Raw genomic sequence first — 23,985 nt, 5'->3', positions numbered from 1 at the left:
ACCCAGTGACCAGGTGCAGGCTGGCAGGGGCGCCTGTTACCTGGGAATTCAGTGTATCCTTCAAAGCCACTTGATTGGGCATGGGGGTAGTTGGAGGGTCTCTCTGCATCCATGTTAGGGAGATGTGCCTGCGGCCAGCACCCCTCCCCACCTCACCCCTCCTCTGGGAGCACCTTCCCCACATACCCCTGGAGGAGGGGAAACCTTAGGCACCATGTGGCTCAGAATCTTCTCAGCCGGAGCCCAGGGTTGGCTGGCTTGGCTAAGGGCTCCAGGGGCCTCGCCATCCATAGCTGGGTGCCCTCAGTCCACTTGGCTTGTCCTCCCCCTCTGTGTGGACAACAGGACAGTGTGGCATTCTGGCTCTCCTTGCCCACTCTGCCCCTGAGCAGCTTTGGGGCCCACCCTCACTGCAGCCCCTTGTGCCTTCTGGAAGTGGGTTTTCCTGGGGTCTTACAGTGATGCCACGGGGCATCTAGGGAAGGCCTTCCTGAGGTAGGCTCGGCGTGTGATGCCAGGCAGACCAGGGGCCAGGTGCCTGCAGCAGTGGGAGGAAGTGTGAGAGCAACATACTGTCTATAGGCCAGAAGGTCACTCAGCCAAGTGGGAAGGTGGGAAGTGGCTGGAAAGAGAACAGCAAGTGGGAGGCTGCTGGAGTGACAGAGTCCTCCCAGGTGAGACCTGAGCGGCAGGGTGGACACTGGTGGGCAGGACTGAGGCCTGCTGCCCAGGGTGTGAGCCTCCTGAGCTGTGCCAGCCAGGGGCAGTTCACTGCTTGTTTGTTTTGGGGATGGTGGGGGACATTGGGGCCAGTACCCCGTTGCACTCAGAGTTCTGGACCTGGGAGCTGGAGCCACCCTTTGTCTCCTCCCAGGCTATGCTCCTGTCACTGGGATGTGCCACCCCATCCGCAGTTGCACCCTGAACCACGAGGACGGCTTCTCCTCAGCGTTTGTGGTGGCCCACGAGACCGGCCACGTGTAAGTGGCCTCACCATCCTTGTTGTCTGGGGTTTAAGGGCTCTAAGAGGGACACATCCCATATGAAAAGCACTGGGATATGATGTCCTGTCTTCCCAGCACTGCCCAAGGTCCACTTTCTGTTAAGGAAACATATCAAAGAATGGGCCAAGTGGGTGCTGGAGGCCTTCCATGGATTATGCCATTGTAGACCCCCCAGGGGTCCCTATCCCATTTCACAGATGAATAACAGCTCTGAGGGAGGCTTGCCCAGGAGCAGAGAGCGGAGGTGGAGTAGGCGTGCCCCAGGCACCACCTGAATCTTGGGGCTCTTTAGCCACTGATGAGAACCCTCACAGGGCCCTGGGTCTGTGCAGGGAGAATGTGGGGTGGGCGCTCGGAGAGCTGGGTTGTGGATGCCTGCGCTTCCATTGTGTGCTCATGCCACAGCGCCTGCTCTTGCGCGGGGACAGGACACTGAGGGGCTGCTGCTATGCCATCTCCCCAGGCAGCCCCTGGCTCTAAGGCTCTGGCTGGTGGGGGATCGGTGCTGCCTGGTGCAGGCAGGTTAGTACAGCAGAGGTCCAGCGGCCTGGCAGGGGCAGCTTACGGGGCTGTCCTGGCTTTCGGGTGGGGAGAGCTGACAGTAGGCCGGCTGTGGGCCAATGAGGCTGCCTTGCCCCCCTCCCCCACCCCTCCTCCTCTTCACAGGCTGGGCATGGAGCACGATGGGCAGGGCAACCGCTGCGGTGACGAGGTGAGGCTGGGCAGCATCATGGCACCCCTGGTGCAGGCAGCCTTCCACCGCTTCCACTGGTCCCGCTGCAGCCAGCAGGAGCTGAGCCGCTACCTGCAGTGAGTAGCACCCAGTGTCCCCCCAGGGCTACTTGCAGCTCTGGGCTCAGCCTGCATGTTCCCATGGGCTGGCCCAGCCTGAGCCCCCTGACCTGGGGTCCTCCAGACCAAGGCACAGGAGAGGGGGAAGGAGGAGAGCAGTGCAGGGTGGTGTGGGGGATCCCACTATTGGGGACACCTGTAATGGACACCTGGGATTGGGCAAGCTTTCACCAAGGACCAGGTATGCAGCAGGGAAACTGAGGCAGCACAACTGAGAGCTGAGTGGCAGACAGGCCCAGCACCATGGCTCCACAAGGGGCCTAGGCTGCCTCATGGACTGGATGGCCAGTCCCGCTGAAGGCAGCTTGCAGTGCCCACGTGTGTCCTCACAGCTCCTACGACTGCCTACGTGATGACCCCTTCGCCCATGACTGGCCAGCGCTGCCCCAGCTGCCCGGGCTGCACTACTCCATGAACGAGCAGTGCCGCTTTGACTTCGGGCTGGGCTACATGATGTGCACTGCGGTGAGTGTGGGAGCTGGCACGCCGGGGACATGTGGGACAGCCCCCCAGGGTGCAGCATCGCCCTCCGCACCCACTGCTTCTCACCCAGTCACAGCCAGTGCCTACCCAGACAGTCTAGACTTGGTCCTGGGTAGGAAGGGCTGTGACCCGGGGACCAGCAAGGGGTGATGGGGGCCTGGTGAGGCCCCTGCATGGCCTGCAGACTTCAGGAGGGCTTCTCTAGGCGGAAGTGAGGTGTAAAGGCAGGGGCAGAGGAGAAGGCATTTCAGAAGGCATGAATCACAGGTGCGAAGGAGGGACATAGCAGATGAGCTACCAGCTGTTCCCTAGGGTAGAGTGCCAGAGCTGTCAGCAGGAACACTGGTTATCAAAATTGAGTGTATCTGCTGATCCAGGCCCACCCAGTGTGAGGCAGTGTGGCAAGAGCTTTCATGATTGTTAGTGTCTGATTCAATGACCATCTCATCTGCCTGTAGGAAGTAAGCAGAATATTCCCATTTTACAGATGAGGAAATTGAGGCCCAGAGAGGTTAGGTAAACTGCCTAAGGCCACACAGTAAGCAAGTGGTGGATTCGAGTACTGATGCAGGCTGTCTAACCTCTTGCATGACAGCTTAAGGAATGTGGTGGGCAATGGGGAGCTCTGGAATGGTTTGAAGAAGGGTAGTGGCATGGCCAGGTCTGAGTTTCAGCTGTATTTCTCAGGGACATCCTGGAGGAAGAGCTATCAGAATAGAAAGCAGAAAGCTCAGGAAAGAGGTGACTAAGCTCCAGAGGCCCTTAGGCTGGAGCAAGGGCAGGGACTGTTGGAACAGAGGGGATGGCTTCAGGAGAGAGTCAAGAGGTGGAGTCTACAGTAAGGGAGCAGCAGATGCCCTTAGGGCCCTGTAGTGACAGCCCCTCCTGACCACCAGCCACTCCTACCTGGGCCAGAGGGATGCCCACCCAGCCCTCATGCCAGGTAGACTGGCTCCCAGTTGTCTGTTCAGGATCCAAGCGAGGTGCAGCTGCCCAGGGCAGGAGGCTGGGGAGGCCCAGTAGCCCACAGGGACTCAAAGTAGCAGCTATACATTCGAGGTTCTTATGGCCCCAGCATCATGTGGAGCTTGTGGCACCTGCTAGCCACATAGGCCTGTCACAGGCAGCCAAGCCATGCCTGGCTCCACAGCTGTCCAAGAGGACTCTGGGGGTCAGGTGGCACCCAAGGAGGTCCCCACCGTGGGAGGCACCCCGGCCAGCTGTTGGTGCTCTTTTCCAGTTCCGGACCTTCGACCCCTGCAAGCAGCTGTGGTGCAGCCACCCTGACAACCCCTACTTTTGCAAGACCAAGAAGGGCCCCCCCTTGGACGGGACCATGTGTGCTTCTGGCAAGGTGAGTGAGGGCAGAGGACCAGTCCCTGACACGCTCAGATCTCCAGGGTCAGTCCCTTGAGTGCTTGTGGGTGGGGCTGGGGGCCTTCTCAGCCTCCCTCCCCCCTCTCCTGCAGCCTTCCCCTGCCTTCTTTCTAATAACCCCCACATGTGACAGCTTCTGCCCTTGTGCCTCCCACACACTGTTTATTCTGTTGGAGCAAACCTGATGTCTCAGAGATCCTCACTGTGCTTTAGAACCCCTTCCTCTGAGGAGCAGCTTTGGGGTTCCAGGGGCCTTCTGTCACTCCTGCACCGTATGGGTCACCTCACCTTGAGACCAGCATTGGGGTCTCACTGCGACTGGGTCCCCAGCATCAGGCTTAGTCTCTTCATCCCCATACCTCAATGTTTGCCCCCTGGCAGGATGACTTGTCCCTGAAGGTCACTTTGTGGCTGCCCACCAGCATATGCCACGGGCCCAGGCCCACTTCCCACTCTCCAGCAAATCTGCAGAAAGGTTGTTCTCTCCCAGTACGTCCACACCTAACTCTATGCCTGATTCTCATTGGCTCAGATGAAGTCTCACACCCACTCCTGGGCCAATCACTTGCTGGGGGCTGGTTTATACAGATGAGCCTCAGCCTGGGTCCCAGCCCACCAGGGACCCAGCCCAAGGAAGCTGTGCAGACCAGACCCCCACCTTCCCCCTTGCGGGCTGTGTCCAGGAGGGGCTTGGACTCCAGCACAGGTACTCAGCACCAGGCCTAGAAAGTCCCCAAATCAGCTCAGCCTGAGGTTCCTCTGGGTAGGTCTCAAATTCTGCTTAATTTTATTTTATCCCTGGCAGAGCTTCTTAAAGCTACAGATTCCCAGGCCAACCCTTGAAGATTTTGGTTTGGGATAAGGATCAGGAATTGTTTTTGTTTTTTATTTTTTTCACTATGGTAAAATCCACATAACATAAAATTCACCATTTTGACCACTTTAAAGTGTACAATTCAGTGGAGTTTAGTACATTCATGATGTGCATTCATCACCACAGTATAGTTCCAGAACTTTTTCATCACCCAAAAAGAGACTCTGTTAAGCAGTGACTCCCCACTCCCTTCCTCTGTCCAGCCCCTGGCAACCACTAATAAGCTTTCAGTCTCTATGGGTTCACCTATTCTGGAATTTCATGTAACTGGAATCACATAATATGTGGCTTTTTGTGTCTGGCTACATTCACTCAGCATGTTTTCAAGGCTCGTCCGTGTTGTGGCCTGTGTCAGGGCTTCGTTCGTCTTTGTGGCTCAGTAACATCGCACTGTCTGGGTGGATCACGTTGTGTTGATCCCTTCGTCCGTCGATGGGCATTTGGACCGTCTCCGCCTTTTGGTTTTTGTGAATGTGCTGCCATGAACATTCACCAGCATGTGTTGTTTGAAGTCCTGGGATTTATATTTTTAAGAGGTGCCTAGATGAATTGGCTGTGGCCCCAGACTTGATGAACTGTTAGAAGTTGGAAGTGGGACGTTGGTAGTAAAACACCAGGTACCTGGTAGTGGCAGAACTGACCATGAAGCCTTCCTCCCACAGGAGCTTGATGAAGGGTACAGGACCTCGAAACGTTTGCCATAACCCCAAAGGGGGGCTTAGTACAGTCTGACCTGCAGGATGAGACTACTCAGCATGGCTTCCTACCCTAGGCACCCCTCCCAGTCCACCCTGAGCAGAGAGAAGGCAGATGGGGGTGGGTGCAGGCCCTGCACAGGTGTGCTTGCTCACCTGGGGTGTGTGGCTGGCCTTCACCCATAGGATCCTGGCCACGGGGAGAATATGGGTCGAATGCCTGCACCCCTAGCTAACTGGACCCCTTCTCTTGTGGGTGGGGGGGGTGTCTGGTGAGGAAGGAGGACAGATGTGGCCCAAGTGCCCCTTCCTCACAGAAACCACTGACCCAGCCATGGCCCTTCACTCTTTTTGGTGGCAGGAGCCTTTGTTAATTTAGCCCAGTAAATACAATTGCCAGTTTCGTATTAAAAACCAGAGCTGTGTTGATTAAGGGGGCAGCGCTGGGGCTCGGTTCAGCCTGCCCTGGTTCACAAGAGCACAGGTTAGAAACTGTGCTAAGCCAGGGATTCTCGGTGTGTGGGGGGTGTGGGGGAGAGGAAAAGGGAGAGAGGAGGAGGGAGTGTACTTCCTGGGGGGGCCTATCAGAAATTCCACCTGTGTGCATCTATAAGTTTCAATACCTTAGTTACTCTTGCAGTGTAATTTTGTATTTGGAAGGTAGTCATTCCTGCAAGAAAAGCCACAGGGGCAAGGAGAGAGGAGAGTGGGGAGGGAGTAGGGGTCAAGTCTGGCCCAGCTGGAGAAATAACAGATCATGTGGGGCTGTGCTGAACTCAGCTGTCCCCCTCAGTCCCTCTTTGTCCCTGGGTCCCCCAGCAGGGTCACAGCCTGGGATTGTCATTGTCCACACTCCCCAGCGGGCCATTCCGAATACATTCTCCCCTCTCCCCTGCGCTCACATCATACGCCTGTTCATGCAGTTCTGTGTGCCCAGCGTTTCCAAGGCACAGAACACCCTGTATCTATTTTCTATCCATAGAGATGACCCAGTGAGAAGGAGCAGGACATACACATGAGCCCTGTCACTTCATGGCTCACTCACTGTGGGGCCTGGGAGGCAGGGGTGTCGGCAGCACCTTTGGGGTTCAGAACCCTGTGCCTCAGCTGGATGAGGCGGTGAGTGAAATCAGCATGCTTAGAAACCAGGGCCAGTGCGTGTGCAGCTTTCTCGTGGAATTGAGTTTGGGGTGGGTGGGTGTGGCTGAGAGCGGAGAGATGACCTGTTGTCCTTGGACAAAGAAGTGGGCAATGGACCTGAGGGTTAGGTTGGGGAAGCTCCAGGTCCGTCAGTTCCATATCCATCTGTCCATTTATTCATTCACTCACTCATTCCATGTGTCAGGCCCACTCCACCTCCATCGGACCTGCTGTCTGTGGGGGTTGCCTGTGGATGTGAAGTGACCATGGTGACATGGAGGTGAGGACAGGGATGCAGAAAGGCCTCTTGAGTGTCTCAGGGAGACTCCGGCCAGTGATCCCAGCTGACGCTGACGGGTGGAGAGAAGTGGGAGCAGCACTCCACGTGGGGGGACTGCGCTGGGTGGGAGCAAGGCCAGGATGGCTAGGAAGGGTGGATGAGATGAGCATGGTGTTTGAAAATTGGTAAAAAGCTTCAGGTAGAGTGACGCCAACAGATCACGAGACTACTGCCATTGAAAAGAGAATTTGTTCCTCACAGATCCCAAAAGGAGAGTCCTACCCTCACCCTCTAACACACCATGGGATGGGGGAGGGGACTACCAGGAAGCATGAGGGTGAATCAGGAGGCAGAGGGAGAGGGGACCGTGGCTTCCACAGGAAGAAGCAGGTGAGGCCAGGTAAGCCGGCTTAGGACTGGCCGGTGAGAATGATTTCAGTGGGCTCTGGGGCATAGGGGCTGCCCTAGTCCTCAGCACCTGTGTCTGGGTGATTAGGGGCAGAGGCCCGGAGTGTGAGAGTCTGTAAAGGAGGTGGTTGGGGTGGGGCTCTGGATTGGGTGGTTTGCGTGAAAGGCACGCTCTCAGGTTAGTTGTTTATTATCTCCAGGAATTGGCTGACCCTGGCAGGGGCAGTCCCTCCAGAGTCAGCGAGGCCCCAGATGTCACAGCGTCAGAATCCAGACAATGAGAGACATGGCTCCAGGTGGCTGGTGACAGTGGGAGAGAGGGGAGGACTGGTTGGACTAAGGTAGCACTTCCTGTGCCTGCTTGGTGTCCTGCTCTGTCCCGGGTGCGGGAGAGGGGCTCAGCTCTGCTCTCAGGCGGGCATGCGCTGTGGCCACACAGCCTGTGCGTGGATACTCCGGCGGCAGGGCCAGGCCAAGCACAGGGGGTCCTTCCAGGTGGCTGTGCCCTCCCTGCCTGAGCCAGTGTCAGGGCAGCAGGCAGGGTGCCAGCCCAGCTGGATCTAGGATGGCTCCTGCCTCAGTGTGTCTTGGTGGAAACAGTCCTCCCTGTGTTCTTGCATTCACAGGCAGCATCTTGGGGAAGCAACAGCCACCCTAAGTTTTTATGAACTTTCCAGAAGGACTGTTTCAGAGATGCATGCCTGATGCAAAGACCCCTTGATGCCTTTGTGTTGTGCTCATGTTTCCTGCACAACTGAGATTTGGCAGGCAGGCATAGTGACAGGGACAGCCCAGGGTCTCGGTAGAGGAGTTCAAGTCCTGGGTGCCTCCTTCCTTACCTTGTGACCTTGAGCTGTCCTTTCCTCCTTAGGCAAGTGACCTAAGTGCCCAACTTGCTTATCTTCACATCCCAGGCTCTTGGCACAAGGTACCTACTGGAGACATGCTGGTGGGTGGAGGACGGAAAACCAGGACCTCAGCAGTTCAGATGCTAAATGGGTACTTCCTGAAAGAGAAGCTTCTGCTTCTCAGGCTTTCAGACCCACCAGACCATGTTCCCGGCCCTACCTAGGTGCATCAATGCTCTCCAGGGCACTTAGGCCATGAGGCAGCCCTGCTCAAATTTGTCCCATGGTTCTGTGATGGGCTCCAAATTCATCCAGGACACGTGACTTTGTGCTTTTAAATGTTTAAGTCTCTACTGGATGACATATTTGTAAGCATTTAAACATATGTTATGTAGCATTTAAATAACATTAAATATGTTTCTTTTATAGTAACACTGAGGTACCAAAGTATGAAATTGTTCATTCAAGGTAATTGCACTCTGTTAAACACTCAGAGTCATCCAGAAGGAAAGAAACCAAATGTTAGAGGGGCAGCTTCTGTGTGGTGGAATTAGAGTGATTTTCCTTTCTTTCTGTTTTGCATTATATGTGTGTTTTCCTCAATGCACCTGTATTGCCTCTGTGCATTGGATCCAGTCTGGGGGTGGTATTCCACAGACCAGATAGGGTGTCCTGAGTTGTCTGGTGCCCAGCTCCCCATTTCTAGACTGGGGACCAATTTGTCCAGTGGGGCTAGGGGGACCACTGTGTGGCCTTCTCCATCCTCCTTGCCCTTGGTTCCCATGGCAACCAGCAACATAGAGGCCTGGGCCCCAGTCACAGCCTTCAGAAGTGCCAGGAGCACTTGCTTACTCCCTGTCCTAGTCAACTTGGGCTCTACAACAAAAATGCCACAGGCTAGGGGCTGAAACAGCACCCATTTTCTCCTCACAGCTCTGGAGGCTGGAAACCCAACATCAGGGTGCTGACATGGTCAGGTTCTGGTGAGGGCAGCAGACTGGCATCTTCTCTCTGTGTCCTCACATTTTGGAAAGGGAAATCATCTCTCTCATGTCTTCTTACAAAGGCACTAATGCCATTCATGAAGGCTTCATCCTCACGATCTAATCACCTCCCAAAGGCCCCACGTTCTAATACCATCACACTGGGGATTAGTCTTCAACATACGAATTTGGGGATGCCACAAACATTCAGTCCACAGCATTCCCTTACCTGGGCACTCTTCCTTGCCTGCCAGCCCCACCTTGCTCTACCACCTGAGCGACACCAGCCAGAGTTTCTGTGCGGTCTTCCCTTCCCTTCCATGGTTGAGTGAGGGGCACTTCGGGTGAGAGATGAGATATTCGTGGCCCAGGAAGGATATGCCCAGCATCACTGGTGGCCTGCGTCCAGGCCTGCCTGACCCCAGGTACTTTGTGACTATTTGCCGGCCACGTGCCCAGTGCCAAGCCTGACTGGTGGAGCCCTTGACCACTTGCTCAGAGCCCAAGAAGGAGAACCCAGAGAGTGGCGGCCTCTGCAGTGGCCCCGTGGGCTCAGCCTGGTGCAAGGCAGTTCTGGGAGCACTGCGGCGGAGGGAAGGGTGAGAGGCCTATGTCAGGAAGAAGAGGCGAGATGGGCTCCCAAGCAGACATGAGCTCAAAGGTAGGGAGGCCAGGAAGGGCCTGCCTGAGAGGTGAGAGCCAGGAGGGGTGCGTGGAAGTGCCTCAGGCATGGAGATGGGCACACAGCTCTCCTGGAAACCGGCTCTGAGACAGAGATCCCATTGCAGGCACTTTCCTGGGGAGAATGAGGCATTAAACAGCCCTGTGCTCACAACATGGGACTCAGCCGACTGTACCAGGAGCTCTGGGCTGGGCTGGCCTTTCAGAGTTGTCCCCAACCTTGACCAGTAATGGGCTATGGCTGTCCCCAGGAAAGGGACATGACCCTGGGCTAGGCAGCTCTCTGGCTGAGAGCATTTCTGGGAGAGTGACTCAAGTGTCAGCCGCCAGTAACCAACACACTTTGCAGCTAAGGGAGTGAGAACCTCGGTCCTGCGAGGTGGGGGTGGGGGTGGGGGCGTCTCTTCACCGTGTCCACTGTACTGTGGGGAGGGAAGGACGTGGAGACCCGGTGCCCCCTGAGCAGAGACACTCTCAGAGGGAGGGAGGGCAGGAAGAAATCACAGTCTGTTCGGTGCCTGGTGTCGTGGGCGGCGGAGCCAGGCCAAGGGGCTCGTCTTCATCTTGCAGCAAGGCGGTGGCACAGGTCTAAGAGGGGAGCAGAGCAGGATTCACCATGAAGCTTATGATGTGACAGCTTCGAGGCCCCTCACTTGCCTAGGCGTTTTCATAAATTTTACAAAAGTAAGATATTTTAAACATAATCAATTAAGATCATTTTTCTTTTCACTCTGCCTTCCCCTGATACACTTCTAGTGTTGGCTCGCATGAGAGTGGCTACAGGTGCCTTGTGGCTTTGACTAAGGAGAAATTGGATTTGGGATATATTTATCGGCTTATTCACGTGGTTCTCAGTATCTCTCATGTATAGTTAAATTACTATATTTGTCCAGGTGTAAGAATAACTTTCAGAAAAACTCCTACCGCCACTGCCAAGTCACCATGACCACTGCAGAATGGGTGCTGTGTGCAACCCATTCTCCTGAAATCAGTGGAGAAAAGGTGTCACAGCTATACCCAGGGTCATGGATGCCTCTATATTTGCAATAGTTATATTTTGGGGAGGAGGTTTATCTTATAGGTGGGATATTTTAAACACAGATCCAACCTGGATATTTGTTTACAAAGGCTAAGTGTATCAAGATGGTCAGCTTGTCTGAAAGCTGTCCGAACCCTCAAACATATGTATTACAAAAAATAAGGGAAACCTGAATGCAAATGGAATACAAAGAGTTTATTCAAAATGTTGATTAAGCTTCTTTAATCCACCAGTTTAACTGCAATCTTGAGAGTCATTTTGGAATGCTTCAATAAAATAAGGGAGAGACTACGCACTTCTGATTTGGATATATGAAGTCTGACAATTAAGTTCACGAACTCATCCTAGAAAAAGTGCTACATAGCTCATTGCTGAATATCACTATGGTCACTTTCGAAGAACTCCCCTTGGGAAGCTATGCACCGATGCCAGCACCTAGTCCACCCTTTTTCTGGAATGGCCATCAGAGCTGTCATCGTATTTCTCTTAATGTCCTGAATGTCATCAAAATGTCTTCCTTTCAATATTTCCTTTATCTTTGGGTGAAGATAGAAGTCATTGGGGGCCAGATCAGGTGAGTAGGGAGGGTGTTCCAATACAGTTATTTGTTTCCTGGCTAAAAACTCCCTCACAGACAGTGCCGTGTGAGCTGGTGCATTGTCGGGATGCAAGAGCCATGGCTTGTTGGCGAGAAGTTCAGGTCATCTGACTTTTTCACGAAGCCTTTTCAGCACTTCCAAATAGTAAACTTGGTTAACTGTCCAGTTGGTACAAATTCATAATAAATAATCCCTTTGATGTCAAAAAATGTTGGCAACATCGTTGCAACAAGTTCGAAAACTTAATGATCAGCTCTCATATGTATAAAGGTACCTTCTTTTACCATTTTTGAATTTACGTATTAAAGAAAATTCAGATAAAAATTAGTGGAAACTAAATAAAAGTTTTTAAAAATTAGTAAAGAAATCAATAGAAATAACTCTGACTTCAAAAATGTAATTACAACCAAAGTTTCAGATCAAACCAAAAGCAGTTGTTCACTAAGAGGAAGAGATAAATATCAAAGAGAAGTAACAGACAGGCTCTTGAAACGCTTGACAAATCAATGAAGGGGAGTGAATCCAATGAACACATTGGAAAAGCCTTTCAATTTCTTTCGGATTTGACTGAAATGTTGACAACATCAAAGATGATATGAAGCTCAGATTATCGCCCTACAATAAGAATGTCGACAACAACACTTACTGAACACTGAGGAGTCAAAGAGCATTAAAATCAGGCTCTGACCAAGACAACGTGAGATGCCCTAAAATCTACATCAGTAAGCAAAATGGATGGTAGTTTTTCCAGGTTTGATCATTCATTGTAAATGCTCACATGACATCACCAGTAACTTCTCTAAATTATCGATAATAAAAAAAAATTCCCCCAGCATGGTGGAGCAAGGGCTGCCAAGCTGCAGCACACAGACCGCTCCCACCTGCTCCTGTTTTCCTGTTTCCCTAACAGCTTTATTAAGATGTTATTCACATTTAAATTCACTCATTTAAAATGTACAATTCAATGGTTTTCTGTATTTTCATAAAGTTGTACAACCATTACAACAATCAAATTTTAGAACATTTTTGTCACTCCAGGAAGAAGCCCCGTACCCATTAGCAGTCACTCCAATTCATCCAGCCCCCTATCCCCAATCCTAGGCAATCACTAATCTACTTTCCACCTCCAGGGATTTGCCTCTTCTGGACATTTCATATAAATGGAATCATACAATGAGTCTTTTTGTGACTGGCTTAATTCATTTAGCACAATGTTTTCAAGGTTCATCCATGTTGTAGCCTGTGTCAGTACTTTATTCCTTTTTATTGCTGAATAATAATCCATCGTATATACTGTGTTTTATTTATCCATTTATTGGCTGATGGACTTTTGAGTTGTTTCCACTTTTCAGCTATTATGAGAAATGCTGCTATGAACACTTATGTACAAGTTTTTGTGTGGATGTGTCATTTTTCTTGGCTACATATCTAGGAGTGGAATTGTTGGATCTTATGGTAACTATGTTTAACATTTTGAGAAACTGCCAGACTTTTTCCCAAAACAGCTGCATCTTTTACATTACAAGTAGCAATGTACGAGGATTCCAATTTATCCACATTGCCCAAAAAACTTTTTATTGTCTATGTTTTTATTATAACCATCCCAGTGGATTCGAAGTGTGTTATCTCATTGGGTTTTGATTTGCATTTCCCTAGTGACCTGTGATGTTAAGCATCTTTTCATGTGCTTAATGGCAATTTGTATGTATCTTTTTGGGGGTAAATGTTTATTCATTACCTTATTTTTGAGTTATTTATCTTTTTATCCTTGAGTAAGAGTTACTTATATACACGTAAGAGTCCTTTACATACAAGAACAAGTATACAGGCCCCTTATCAGGATTATCAGATATATGGCTTGAAAATATTTTCTCCCATTCTGTGGGTAGTCTTTTCACTTTCGTGATGGTATTATTTGATGCACAAAATTTTTTCATTTTGATAAAGTCCAATTTCAATATTTTTTCTTCTGTTGCTCAGGCTTTTGGTGTTCTACATAAGAAACCATTGCCATTAGGTCAAGAAGATGTATTCCTGTGTTTTAAGAGTTTAGCTGTCATGTTTTGGTCTTTGATCCATTTTAAGTTGATTATTGTGTATGGTGTGAGGAAGGGGTCCAATCTCATCCTTTTGCCTATGGATATCCACTTATCTCAGCACCATTTATTGAAGAGACTCATCTTTTGCAATTGAATTGTCTTGGCACCCTTGTCAAAAAATCAGTTGACCATATGTAATGGTTCCTTTCTGCATTCAGTTCCATTCCATTGATATATTTGTCTATCCTTATGCCAGGGCCACACTGTCTTGATTACTCCCACTTTTCTTCTTCAAGATTGTTTTGGCTGTTCTTGGTCCTTTAACTTTCTGTATGAATTTTAGGAGCAGTTTTTCAATTTCTGCAAAATTCCAGCAGGAATTTTGATAGGATTGCACTGATTCTATAGATCAATGTGGGATGTATTGCCATGTCAGCAATCTGATCCATGAACATAGGATGTCTTTCCATTTACTTAGATCATTATTTTCTTTCAATAATGTTTTGTAGTTTTCAGTTGTACACTTCTTTTATTTAACTTATTCCTAAGGTTTCTTTCTTCTTTTTTGATGTTATTGTAAATAGAGTTGTTTTAATTTAATTTTTAGATTATTCATCACTAGTTTATAGAAATACAATTGATTTTTGTATATTGACCTTGTAACCTGCAACATCACTGAATTCATTAGCTCTAATAGTTTTTTTTTTGTAGATTCTTTAGGATTTTATATATAGAAGATCATGTCATCTGCAAATAGAGATAGCTTTCTTTCTTTCTTTCTATTGTGGATGCCTTTTATTCCTTTTTCTATCCTGGCTGGAACTTTTAGTACAATGTTAACTAGACGTGGTATGAGCAAGATATCCTTATTTTTTTTCCTCATCATGGGGGAAAGCATTCACTCTTTCCCCGTTAAGCATGATGTTAGCTGTAGGTGTTTCATAGATGTGCTTTATCAGCTTGAGGTAATTCTCTTTCATTCCTAGTCTTTGAGTTTTTGTTTTTTTTTTCCATGAAAGAATGTTAGATTTGCCAAATGATTTTTTGAGTCTTGAGTTGATAATATTGTTTGTTCTTTATTTTATTGATATGGTTTATTACACTGATTGATTTTCAGAGGTTAAACCTTGCATTCATGGGATAAATCCCACTTAGTCATGGTGTATAATCTTTTAATATGCTGATATATTTAGTTTGCTAGAACTTTGATGAGGATTTTTACATCTATTTTCATAAGAGATATTGGTTTACAGGGTTTTTCTTTTATTTTCTGGTGATGTCATGGTCTGGTTTTGGTATTCAGGTAATACTAGCGTCATAGAATGAATTTGGGGGATTTTTCTTTTATCTTCTATTTTTTGGACAAGTTTGTGAAAGACTGACATTAACTTTCTTTAAATGTTTGGTAAAAATTACCAGCGAAGCCTTGTGGATCTGAGCTATTGTCTGTGGAAAGTTTTGAAATAACTGATTCAATCTTTTTACTTGTTATAGGTCCATTCGGATTTTCTATATCTTATTAAATCAATTTTGATAGTCTGTTTTTTTAGAAATTTGTCCATTTTCAGCACTCTGTTTTTTTCATGTGGATTTGAATTATTCTTTGGGGTCACTTGCTTTCAGCCTAAATAACTTCTGTCAGTATTTCTTATACACATATGGCAAGTCAACCAGCAATGAATTCTCTGTTTTTGTTATTGGAAATATTTTTATTTCACCTTCATTATTGAAAGATAGTTTTGTTGGCTATGGTTCTTGGTTGACACCACAGCCCCTGACCTTCATTATTTCTGATTAAAAGTCAGCTGTTATTCCTTGTACACAATGAGTCATTTTTCTTTTGCTGCTTTCAACATTTTTTGTCTTTCAACAATTTGACTATAATGTGTCTGGGTGTGCATCTCTTTGCATTTATCCTACCTGGAGGTTTTTACATTTCTTGGATGTGTAGGTTAAGGTTTTTCATCAAGTTTTGGAAGTTTTCAGCCATTGCTTCTTTGAATATTTTCTGTACCTTTCTCTGTGTCCTCTCTTTCTGGCACCTCTACTATGCACATCTTAGTGGACTTGATGGTCTCCCATGTTTCTCAGAGGCTCTGTAATTTTTCCCTATTCTTTCTGCTCTTCAGATTGCATAATTTCTGTTGATCTGTATGCAAGTTCATGGGTAATATCTTTCTTTTTGCTCTGTTAAGTCTGTTAAGTTCCAACATCTGGGCCTCCTCAAAGATACATTCTATCACCTGCTTATTTTCTTGTGTATGGGTCACCCTTTCCTGTTTCTTTTCATGTCTCAGATATTTTTGTTGAAACTGGACATTTTAGGTAATACATCGAAGAAACTCTGAATGTTGATTGACCTGGACCTTGTCATGCTGTTGTTTACTTGTTTATTTGTTTAGTGACTTGGCTTGACCATTTGAATACATTTTACTAGCCCTGCAGTGTGCAGCTGCTGATGTTGCTCCTCAGAGGTCACAGCCTTGAGCTTGTGGATAGTCACTCGGATCACACAAGTGCCCCTCCCCCCACCCCCCAAAATGGGACAGCCAGGCTCTCTCTTGTCTCTTTCTCTGATCTTTCCATTAAGCTTCTGGCTGTTCTGCCTCTATTGGTATCAACCCAACTGTTAACTTTCACTAGCTACTTTCTGACTGCTGCATTGTTTTTGATAATGCCCTGGGGTATGACTTGTCTACACTATGACCCAGTTAAATTCTGGACTCTTCACAGAGGCAGGTTGTTGCCAGTCTTTGAGGCTTGCTCAGACCCCAGGAGGGCTCTTAGCTGTCTTTTTCCTGCTTCTCTCTGTTACGGTTCTGTTTGGTTTACTATTTTATTTGCTGCTGCTAGTATCATTGAGCTACTGGCCTCCTCTTAATCGCTCACTACCAAAATTTCTATTGTTTTTGAAAATGCCCTTAGGCATAAATTTTCTCATGCTCTGTTCCAAAAAAAGTCAGTTCCCTTAGGGAGAATTATGTAGCTCTTTGTTTTGCTTTTCCCCCTGGGAAGACCACTACACCACTACACTGGAGCTAGGGGTAGGGTGGCCCACTTCTCCCAGTGACACTCCTGGTCTACAAGTCAGTCACTGGATAGGAATGGTAACCCCTAGTTTTATTGGCTTGCCCCTTTCAGCATGGAACATCTGCTGTACAAGAAAGCTGGGGGAAGGGGCAATTGGAGTCCAGTATTCTTGGCCTGCCATACCTGGGATACAACCTCCACCGTGGGAGTAGGGGCTGAGTAGACCAGGGTGCCCCAACCCTCTTGGCCCATCCTACCTGGGACAGATGGTCTGTAATACAGAGTTGGGATGTATTAGAGATGCCAGTGGCCTGTCTTTCCCAGGGTGAAACTGTACCCTAGCCTAGTTGCTGAGCAGAGAGGGAGCTCCGTCTTCTAGGCAGTAAAGCTTCCATCACACTGAGCTGAGGAAGGGATGGAGAGGGTTGTGGCTCAAATGCCATAGACTTCCACTGTTCTTACCAAGATTTAGCAGGCTTTCTTGAACAACTGTTTCTCCATTTATTGTATTGACTTTAGGACAATTTCCAGGTACTTTATATCGTTGTTTTTAAAAAGTAGTTTTCGTCAATTAAATGGTTGTTTTACTGAGGAAAAAGTTCACCAAGCTCCCTGTAACTCCATTCTAGAAGTTTTCATTTACTGTCTGTTTTTGTAAACAAATTTTTATTGGAACACAGTCATCCACATTAATTCATATGTTGTCTGTAGCCACTTTCATGCTCCAATGGCAGAGTTGAGTAGCATCAACAGAGATCTACGTAGCTTGCAAAGTCTGTAGTAGTTACTCGCTGGCCCTTACAGGAAAAGTTTGCTGAGGAATGACTGTGCTGTCTTTCTGTTCTCTCTATGGAAAACAACACTACAAAATTGTTGTCATATGAAGAGCAGATTAAAGAGTATGCAGTGAGAATTGAAGGAAAACTTGTGTCAGTCAATTCATTTGAAAAGTCATTGTTCTCTGCTTTTGATTGTTTGTGGTATTGGTCAGTTTTCAAATTTTTTATTTTCTTGTGATGCATTTTCTTATTCTAAATCAAGATTCCATTTTATACCTAATTTAGTATTTTTAATTTTGTAGTCTTCTTAAAATGGGCCACTAAATTGTGTAAGCTTCCTCCCTGTGGGAGGAAGGGGAGCCATGTGATCAGATTCAAGTTGTAGAATTGTGTTCCCTGCTCTCCAATGTTCTACTCCCTATATTCATGGATTTTTTACCACCTCCTTACCTTCATTTCCATATTTTCTTTAAATCGGCTTTTTTACTTAAACAAGTAGCTCTTAGCTGTCTCTGGGGTCACTGGCTTGACGTGCCGCTTGCATCTTTTTGAGTGTTTCCTGTATGGGCACACCAGTGGCTTCATCCTGGAGACGTGGTGAGGGCAGGCTCTGGCTGAGGGACAGAGTAGGCTGGACAAGGTGTGGAGGACGGTGGGAGGCCAGGGTGGTGGTTGGAATAGCTGGGGGGGCGGGAGGGAAACAAGACCTCACTAGGCCTCCCGAGGGGCGTGGAGCTTCCAGGGGTGAGTAGGACGTCCTCTCCCTGTGTCTCCAGGGCCAGGCAGTCCTCATGAGCACTGCAGGATGAAAGGGGTGGGGGACTTGTGAATGATTGGTCAAGGAAGTGACCTTCTGTCTTTCAGCACTGCTTTAAAGGACACTGCATCTGGCTGACACCTGACATCCTCAAACGGGATGGCAACTGGGGTGCCTGGAGTCCATTCGGCTCCTGCTCACGCACCTGTGGCACAGGGGTCAAGTTCAGGACCCGCCAGTGTGACAACCCACAGTGAGTTGGCCCTGATGTTTCCCAGCCTTCCTGGGTGGCAGCTGCCATCCCTGAGGCCCCTTGCTATCCTGCAAGGCCCCTGTGGCTCTACAATGGTTCTGGAGAGGTCACAAGGGCCAGCAGCCTTGTCCCCGCCTCACCCTCCCTGGGACAAAGCTGAGACTCAGAGAGGGAAGGCTCATGGCCCAGGTCACACACCCTGCTCAGGGCAGCACTGGCCCTGGAGACCTGGAAACTTGGTCTCTTGACCTGCTGGCCTTGGCCATTCCCCCACTAGGCCTGCACCCTCCTTTAGACACTGGCTTACTCTGCCCTTTTTGGTCGAATCATTGAGGATAGAAGATGGAACAGACACCAGGAATTGGGAATAAGGAGGAGGAGGGCTGTCTTGGGCCCCAGGATGCCAGGAACCTGAGCAGGAAAGCAGCTGTTTGCAATCAGGCAGAGGGGCAGGGTCAGTGACACGCCACCTATGCCCAGCTGCCCAGGGGAGAGACAGCCTGGAGAGGCTGCTCCCGTGCCCACCAGACTCCTACCTCTAACCATGCTCCCCCTCCTGTTTCCCATGCATGGGGCCTGCTGTGCTGTCGTCCCTACCCCTTCCTGTCCCTCTCATTTCCCCCCACCCACCCCACCTTATAAAAATCTCTCTGGTTCATGCCCCTCCTCAGCCCACAGCCACTTCCTTATTCACGCCCAGGCCACTGCTCCTGCCTGAACCCTCGGCCTGGGGCTTGCCCAGTGCAGTGCCCACGAAGAGGGAAGGTGTGGAGCCAGAGTGCCTGGGCCGTGGGCCCCTGCAGCCCCATGTGATTAAGGGCAAGTCAGTTAGCACCCCCCGCCCAGCAGCCTGTCCTTGGGGTTATTGTGGGTGCAGGTACCCTAACGTGAAGGGAGCCTGGCATGCAGGAATAAGCTCCCACAGATACCAGCTCACTGGACTTCCACCTGCCCCTTAGAGGCCCCTCAGTTGCCAGGAGACATGTGGCTTTTGTCTTTCTTTCTTTGGCCTGTCCAGTGTTTTAAAGATTTTATTTTACTTGAAAATATTTAAAATCTGGAATTTCACATAAAAACAAACAAACTAGATTTCCAGCTTCCAAATTGGGCACCATAGCAATGCCAGACCTACATATAGGCTTGTGGGCAGCTAAGGCTACCCTGTTCGTGGGCAGCCCCACCCAGCCGTCTTCACTCACCTCCTCCACCCACCTGGACGCCTTAGATATTAGGGCTGGGGACCTAAACCTTAAACCTCAGTCCCAGGCTCATCACCCTTCTGTGGGTCCCAACAGATATTGTACATGACTTTCTGTGCATGTGCATTTTTCTGAGAGAGCAGGTCTCTAGCTTCACATCAACTTCTCAGGGGAGCCTGTGGCCCCCAAATTTAAGCCCTGCAGGTTCTGGGACCCGTCCAGACTGCCTGGAATCCATGTTCTGCTCAGCTAGCCTGCTGCATCTTCTCTGGCTAGGCCTTGAGCTGGCCACCAGAGAGCCAGAGGGGTTCAGCCTAGGGAGAGGGGTCAAGTCCATGTTGGCTGGGAAGGAACTAGTGTCCTGGGCTCCAGCAGTGGGGCACACAGGCCTGGTACCAGCCACCTCAACTCGCCTGCAGTCCTCCCACTTCTGTCTGCCTCCTGCCCAAGGCTCCAGGCTACTGCACCAGCCAGGAGCAGGGGCAGGAAGCAGGCCCAAAGTGCTCTGCACCTGACTCCCCTCAAACAACCCTGGGCTATTGTGCTTGCCTCAGGATGAGATTGCCCAGACAGGAAGTTAGAACTGCAGAGGCTACAGGGTGCTGGGCAAGGACTGTGGGGTTCCCGTCCTGTGGCGCAGTGCATGGGCATGCAGTAAGTGCTCAGTAAGTGTGATTAGTCTCAGCTGCCCGTTCCTGTGCTGATGGAGTAACTCAGGCCCAGGGTCCATAGTCGGGAGAGCAGGTCTGGCCTGACTTTCCCGCCCACTGCAAGCGTCCAAGCCCTCACCCTTCCTGATGCTGGGCTCTTGGGTTCCAGGGGACTCATCCCCCTGGCCTGGCCCTGGGGCAGCTCATGCAGTCCCGGAGTGGGGAGGTCCACGTTCTGTCCCTTCCACCTGCACACTCTAAGGATTTTACCCCTGCAGCTGGCCCAGCCTCTGTGCTGGCAGCAGAGGACAGGGGCAGCAGTGACAGGAGCAAAGCTGTTAGGACAGCCTGTGAGCCCTTCTGTTCACAAAAGCTGTCAGTTGCAGAGACTAGCCAACCCCTGCCCAGTGCTGTTCTCGGCCTCAGTGACTGTCAGACAGTGTGGATGCAGCAACATGGAGCTGTGACAATTGTTTATTTACACCAGCCTCACCCACATCAGTGGGAGACACGCCGCTGTAGGGCCCAAGCATGTCTGAGCTCACAGGCTCGCACAGCTTTGGTCAGCAATGCAAGTGGCCCCACGGGCTGCCCCTTCCCCTCAGTCTCCAGGAGATGACCGCTGGACCTCATGCTATCTCATTTTAGTCATTACACCCTGTGCTAGTCCGCAGCTTCCCCATGACACTGGGACAAACATGAAGATGCCTATGCAGTCCCTAGCTGGACCCTGCCTGCAGGATTGAATTCCCACTGTGTTCCTCATTGCCCCCACTCTTGTGATTGAGAAGCTCCAAATAAGCTAGTCTCCAGCTCTTCACTTGCTCTCCCCTACCCCAAATTCTCCAGCTCACATCTGTTTTGAAGTTAGTTACATTGATTTCCGTTCCAATCAGTATGCTTCCTGCCTGAGCTGGCCAGGAGCTCCAGGGAAAGCCCAGCCCTTCCTGCTGTCTCCGCTGGTCACTGCCCCAATGCCCCAGACTCCGCACATCTGTACCCCCTTCTGCTGACACCCTTGTTGGTGTTGTCATTGGTCTATGGTCCCATCAGTGACCCTGGTATCAATCTCAGAATTGCCCTTTCTTTCAGTTTCCCATCAAACACTGAGGCCCCTTGGTTCATCCTCCACAAATTTCTCCGATCATTATTTCCATTGAGTCCCTTGAGGGGCCTCATGGAGGCCAGCTCCTTTCTGGTCCTTTCTACCATGCTGCAACAGCAGTTACCACCCTTCATCACAGGCAGAGCATGGCTTTTGATCAAGTCTCAGGGGGGACCTCGCGTACAGCGCGGCTCTGCCACTCTTGGCTGATGGCGACACTGAGGCCCCTCCCAGGTGCTGGCCTGCCACACCCCATTTGCCCTGCCCCCCTTCAGATGCACCTGCCAGCCCACTGCTGGTGCCTTTTCTGTGGGGCTAGTGCTTTATGGGCCAGTGCTGTTCTCAGCGAAGTGAAGGAATTACAGAAACGCAGCCCAAATTCTCTGAGGTGGAGGATGGTGGACAGAGCGTCCACTGTGTGCCTGCGCTGGTGAAGATCCTGTGCAGCCAGATTCCGCTATTTCAGAATTGCTTTTTGAGTTCCCTGTGGGTCAGGTACAGGCCGAGACCCGGATGTAGAGGAAACTCACCTCGGGGCCCTGAGGGAGGGCTACCAGTCCTCTGTGCTTAGTGTTCTGGGGCCAGGAGGCTGGGGGACTGCCCGGGTCCTGTGGCTGCGACCGGGAAGGGCTGAGTCCCTTCACTCAGCAGAGCTGCCCGTGACATGTGAGACTCAGGGCTCCCCCAAATCCCACAAGTAGCGCCCTGAGTGCTGGCCTCTTCCTGTAAGTTATTTTCTCTGTCCTGCAGCCCGGCCAACGGGGGCCGCACCTGCTCAGGCCTGGGCTATGATTTCCAGCTCTGCAACTCCCAGAACTGCCCTGACAGCCTGGCCGACTTCCGCGAGGAGCAGTGCCGACAGTGGGACCTGTACTTCGAGCACGGCGACGCCCAGCACCACTGGCTGCCCCATGAGCACCGGGATGGTGAGCCTCTGAGTGGAGGGTCCAGTGAGCCCAGCGGACAGGGCGGAAGGGCGGACTGGGGCTTGCTTTGTCTGGTGCCGCTAAGTCTGCATGAGCAAGGCTGCCAGCCGGTCATAGGGCTGCCAGCAGAGACCACCCTGGCGGTGTGGCTGCCAGGGCCACTCCCGGGCAGAAGCTGGGGGCTCCAGGCAGGACAGCAGTCCCATTGGAGTCAGAAACCGGCCTGGCCAAGGATGCAGGGGGGAGGGGGAGGGGGAGGAGGCGCAGCGAGTGCCCTACTCTTGCTGTCGCTACCTGGTAGATGAGGCTGGAGTTGTGCTATGAGGCCCACTCAGGAATGGGGCTGGAGATTGAGCTGGGCGGACCCTGCCAAGGAACCAGGTTACCTCTAGCCTTCTGTTCTTTCAGTCAAAAGTCAGTTTCAAGTGTCAGAAAAGATGACTTGGAATGCTTTATGCATTAAAAGGCATTTATTGGCTTCTAGGAACTGAAAAGTATGGTAGCTTCAGGCATGATAATGTTTGTATTCCATTTGGGTCTCCTTCCCCCCGTGATGGAATTTTAAACATACAGTTTCTGTTCCTCCCAGGCATAGGCAGGGAGGGCCCGGCCTGGGCCTCTCTTCAGTCTCCATCATCCAGGTGTGTTACACCCCTCAGGAAGGGGTGCCAGAGCAGACAGGGTCCCCCCCCGGTTGAAGGCTGCAACCTGGGGGGCAGGGTAGATAGCCATCAAATAATGACTCAGTGTTTTAGTGACTTCTGAGAGAAATGCAGATAAGAGAAGGTGCCAGGAACCTGAGAATGAATCAAGGGGCGTCTGGCTTTATTTGGGGTTTCAGAGAAGGCTGACTGAAGAGGGTCTTTAGGTGGAGAGCTGGCAAACAGCTAGTTACCTTTCCCCGCATCTTGGGGTCTCTTGGTGGGGCCTTCGGGGCTGGAGACCCAGGCTGCTCCAATAATAGCTTGGCGCAGCTGGTAGAAGTGCTTCCTAAGTCCAGTACCCCAGAGTCAAAGGCCTGAGACAGAGACACGAAGGGGGTTGCAGTCTCCTGGCACCTTTCCCTTTCCTGCCCCAGGGCAGGTGCATGTTGGGGGGTGAATTCTCAGAAGACCCTCCTGGGATTTTCTCTTGAGTGGACTTGGGAAGGGAGGTGAGCGATGCAGCCAGTACACTTCGCCAACACCCTGCTGCCTCACTTCCAGCCAAGGAGAGGTGCCACCTCTATTGCCAGTCCAAGGAAACCGGGGAGGTGGTGTCCATGCAGCGCATGGTGCATGACGGGACGCGCTGTTCCTACAAGGATGCCTTCAGCCTCTGCGTGCGCGGGGACTGCAGGGTGAGTGCCATGAGGCCAGCATGAGGGTGGGGGTGGTCTCAGGGTCGCAGCTTCCTGGGGTTGTCACCAGGACTCATTCAGGTTACGCATGCAATGTCAGAAACAGCCCCTGGAACAGGGCAGCCTCTCAGTAAAGGCTGGTCCCTCCTCCCCTGTGCCAGGGGCTTGCAGCCTAGAGTGTACCTCGGAGCCACCAGGGAGCTTGGGGCTACTCCTGGGAGATCCTGACTCCTCGGACCAGGCTGGGGCCCAGGAGCATGAGTTTTGCAAGCTCCCCAGGCGATTCTGATGCACATGGTCCTCAGGCGACCCCTTTGAGGCATTGCCACATCCTTGCACCCCGTTGGGCACTAGATAGCTTACTCTTGATCAGGCCACCAAGGGTCTCGTTGGTTTAGCTCTTTGTAGAAATGCCTGCTGTGTTTTCTGGCGTTATGTCCTTGGTTTCAGTCTTAGGCTGACACAAGAACAACTGTGGGGTAACCTCAGGATACAGTAGTAATGTGAACACAGACTTGTCCCCTGCCAGACTCCCTAGAAACAACTGGAAGCCTCTGTAGTTTTTGGAGGCAAGACTCATTGTAGGTGTCACCGAGGCTGGCTCTCCTCTAGAAGTCTCTGCAGAGAGCCTGGCAGAATGCCTCG

The 23,985-nt window shown here is 50.6% G+C and overlaps 1 protein-coding gene across 5 annotated transcripts in view; it reads left to right on the top strand.

Moving 5' to 3' along the window:
• Window positions 1-23,985, top strand: part of ADAMTS2 (ADAM metallopeptidase with thrombospondin type 1 motif 2) — a 267,231-nt gene that overhangs the window by 196,028 nt on the left and 47,218 nt on the right. For 4 of the 5 annotated variants that reach the window (XR_016021425.1, XR_016021424.1, XM_088798870.1 and 1 more), the window contains exons 7-13: window positions 875-980; window positions 1,671-1,814; window positions 2,168-2,321; window positions 3,580-3,693; window positions 17,976-18,121; window positions 21,826-22,001; window positions 23,207-23,340. Coding sequence is in view for 3 of the 5 variants with exons in the window: in XM_088798870.1 (XP_088654996.1) it covers window positions 875-980; window positions 1,671-1,814; window positions 2,168-2,321; window positions 3,580-3,693; window positions 17,976-18,121; window positions 21,826-22,001; window positions 23,207-23,340 (974 nt within the window). In the remaining 2 variants the exon portion in view is untranslated. The remainder of the gene's footprint in view (window positions 1-874; window positions 981-1,670; window positions 1,815-2,167; window positions 2,322-3,579; window positions 3,694-17,975; window positions 18,122-21,825; window positions 22,002-23,206; window positions 23,341-23,985) is intronic. The other variant, XM_074312147.2, reaches the window with a different exon arrangement.

This window comes from Rhinolophus sinicus, chromosome 5, assembly GCF_057876585.1.
Source record: "Rhinolophus sinicus isolate RSI-liver-muscle chromosome 5, RSI-T2T, whole genome shotgun sequence".
NCBI classification, from domain to species: Eukaryota; Metazoa; Chordata; class Mammalia; order Chiroptera; family Rhinolophidae; genus Rhinolophus; species Rhinolophus sinicus.
The sequence above is the reverse complement of the archived record's forward strand: the minus strand, read 5'-3'. Positions and strand labels throughout refer to the sequence as shown.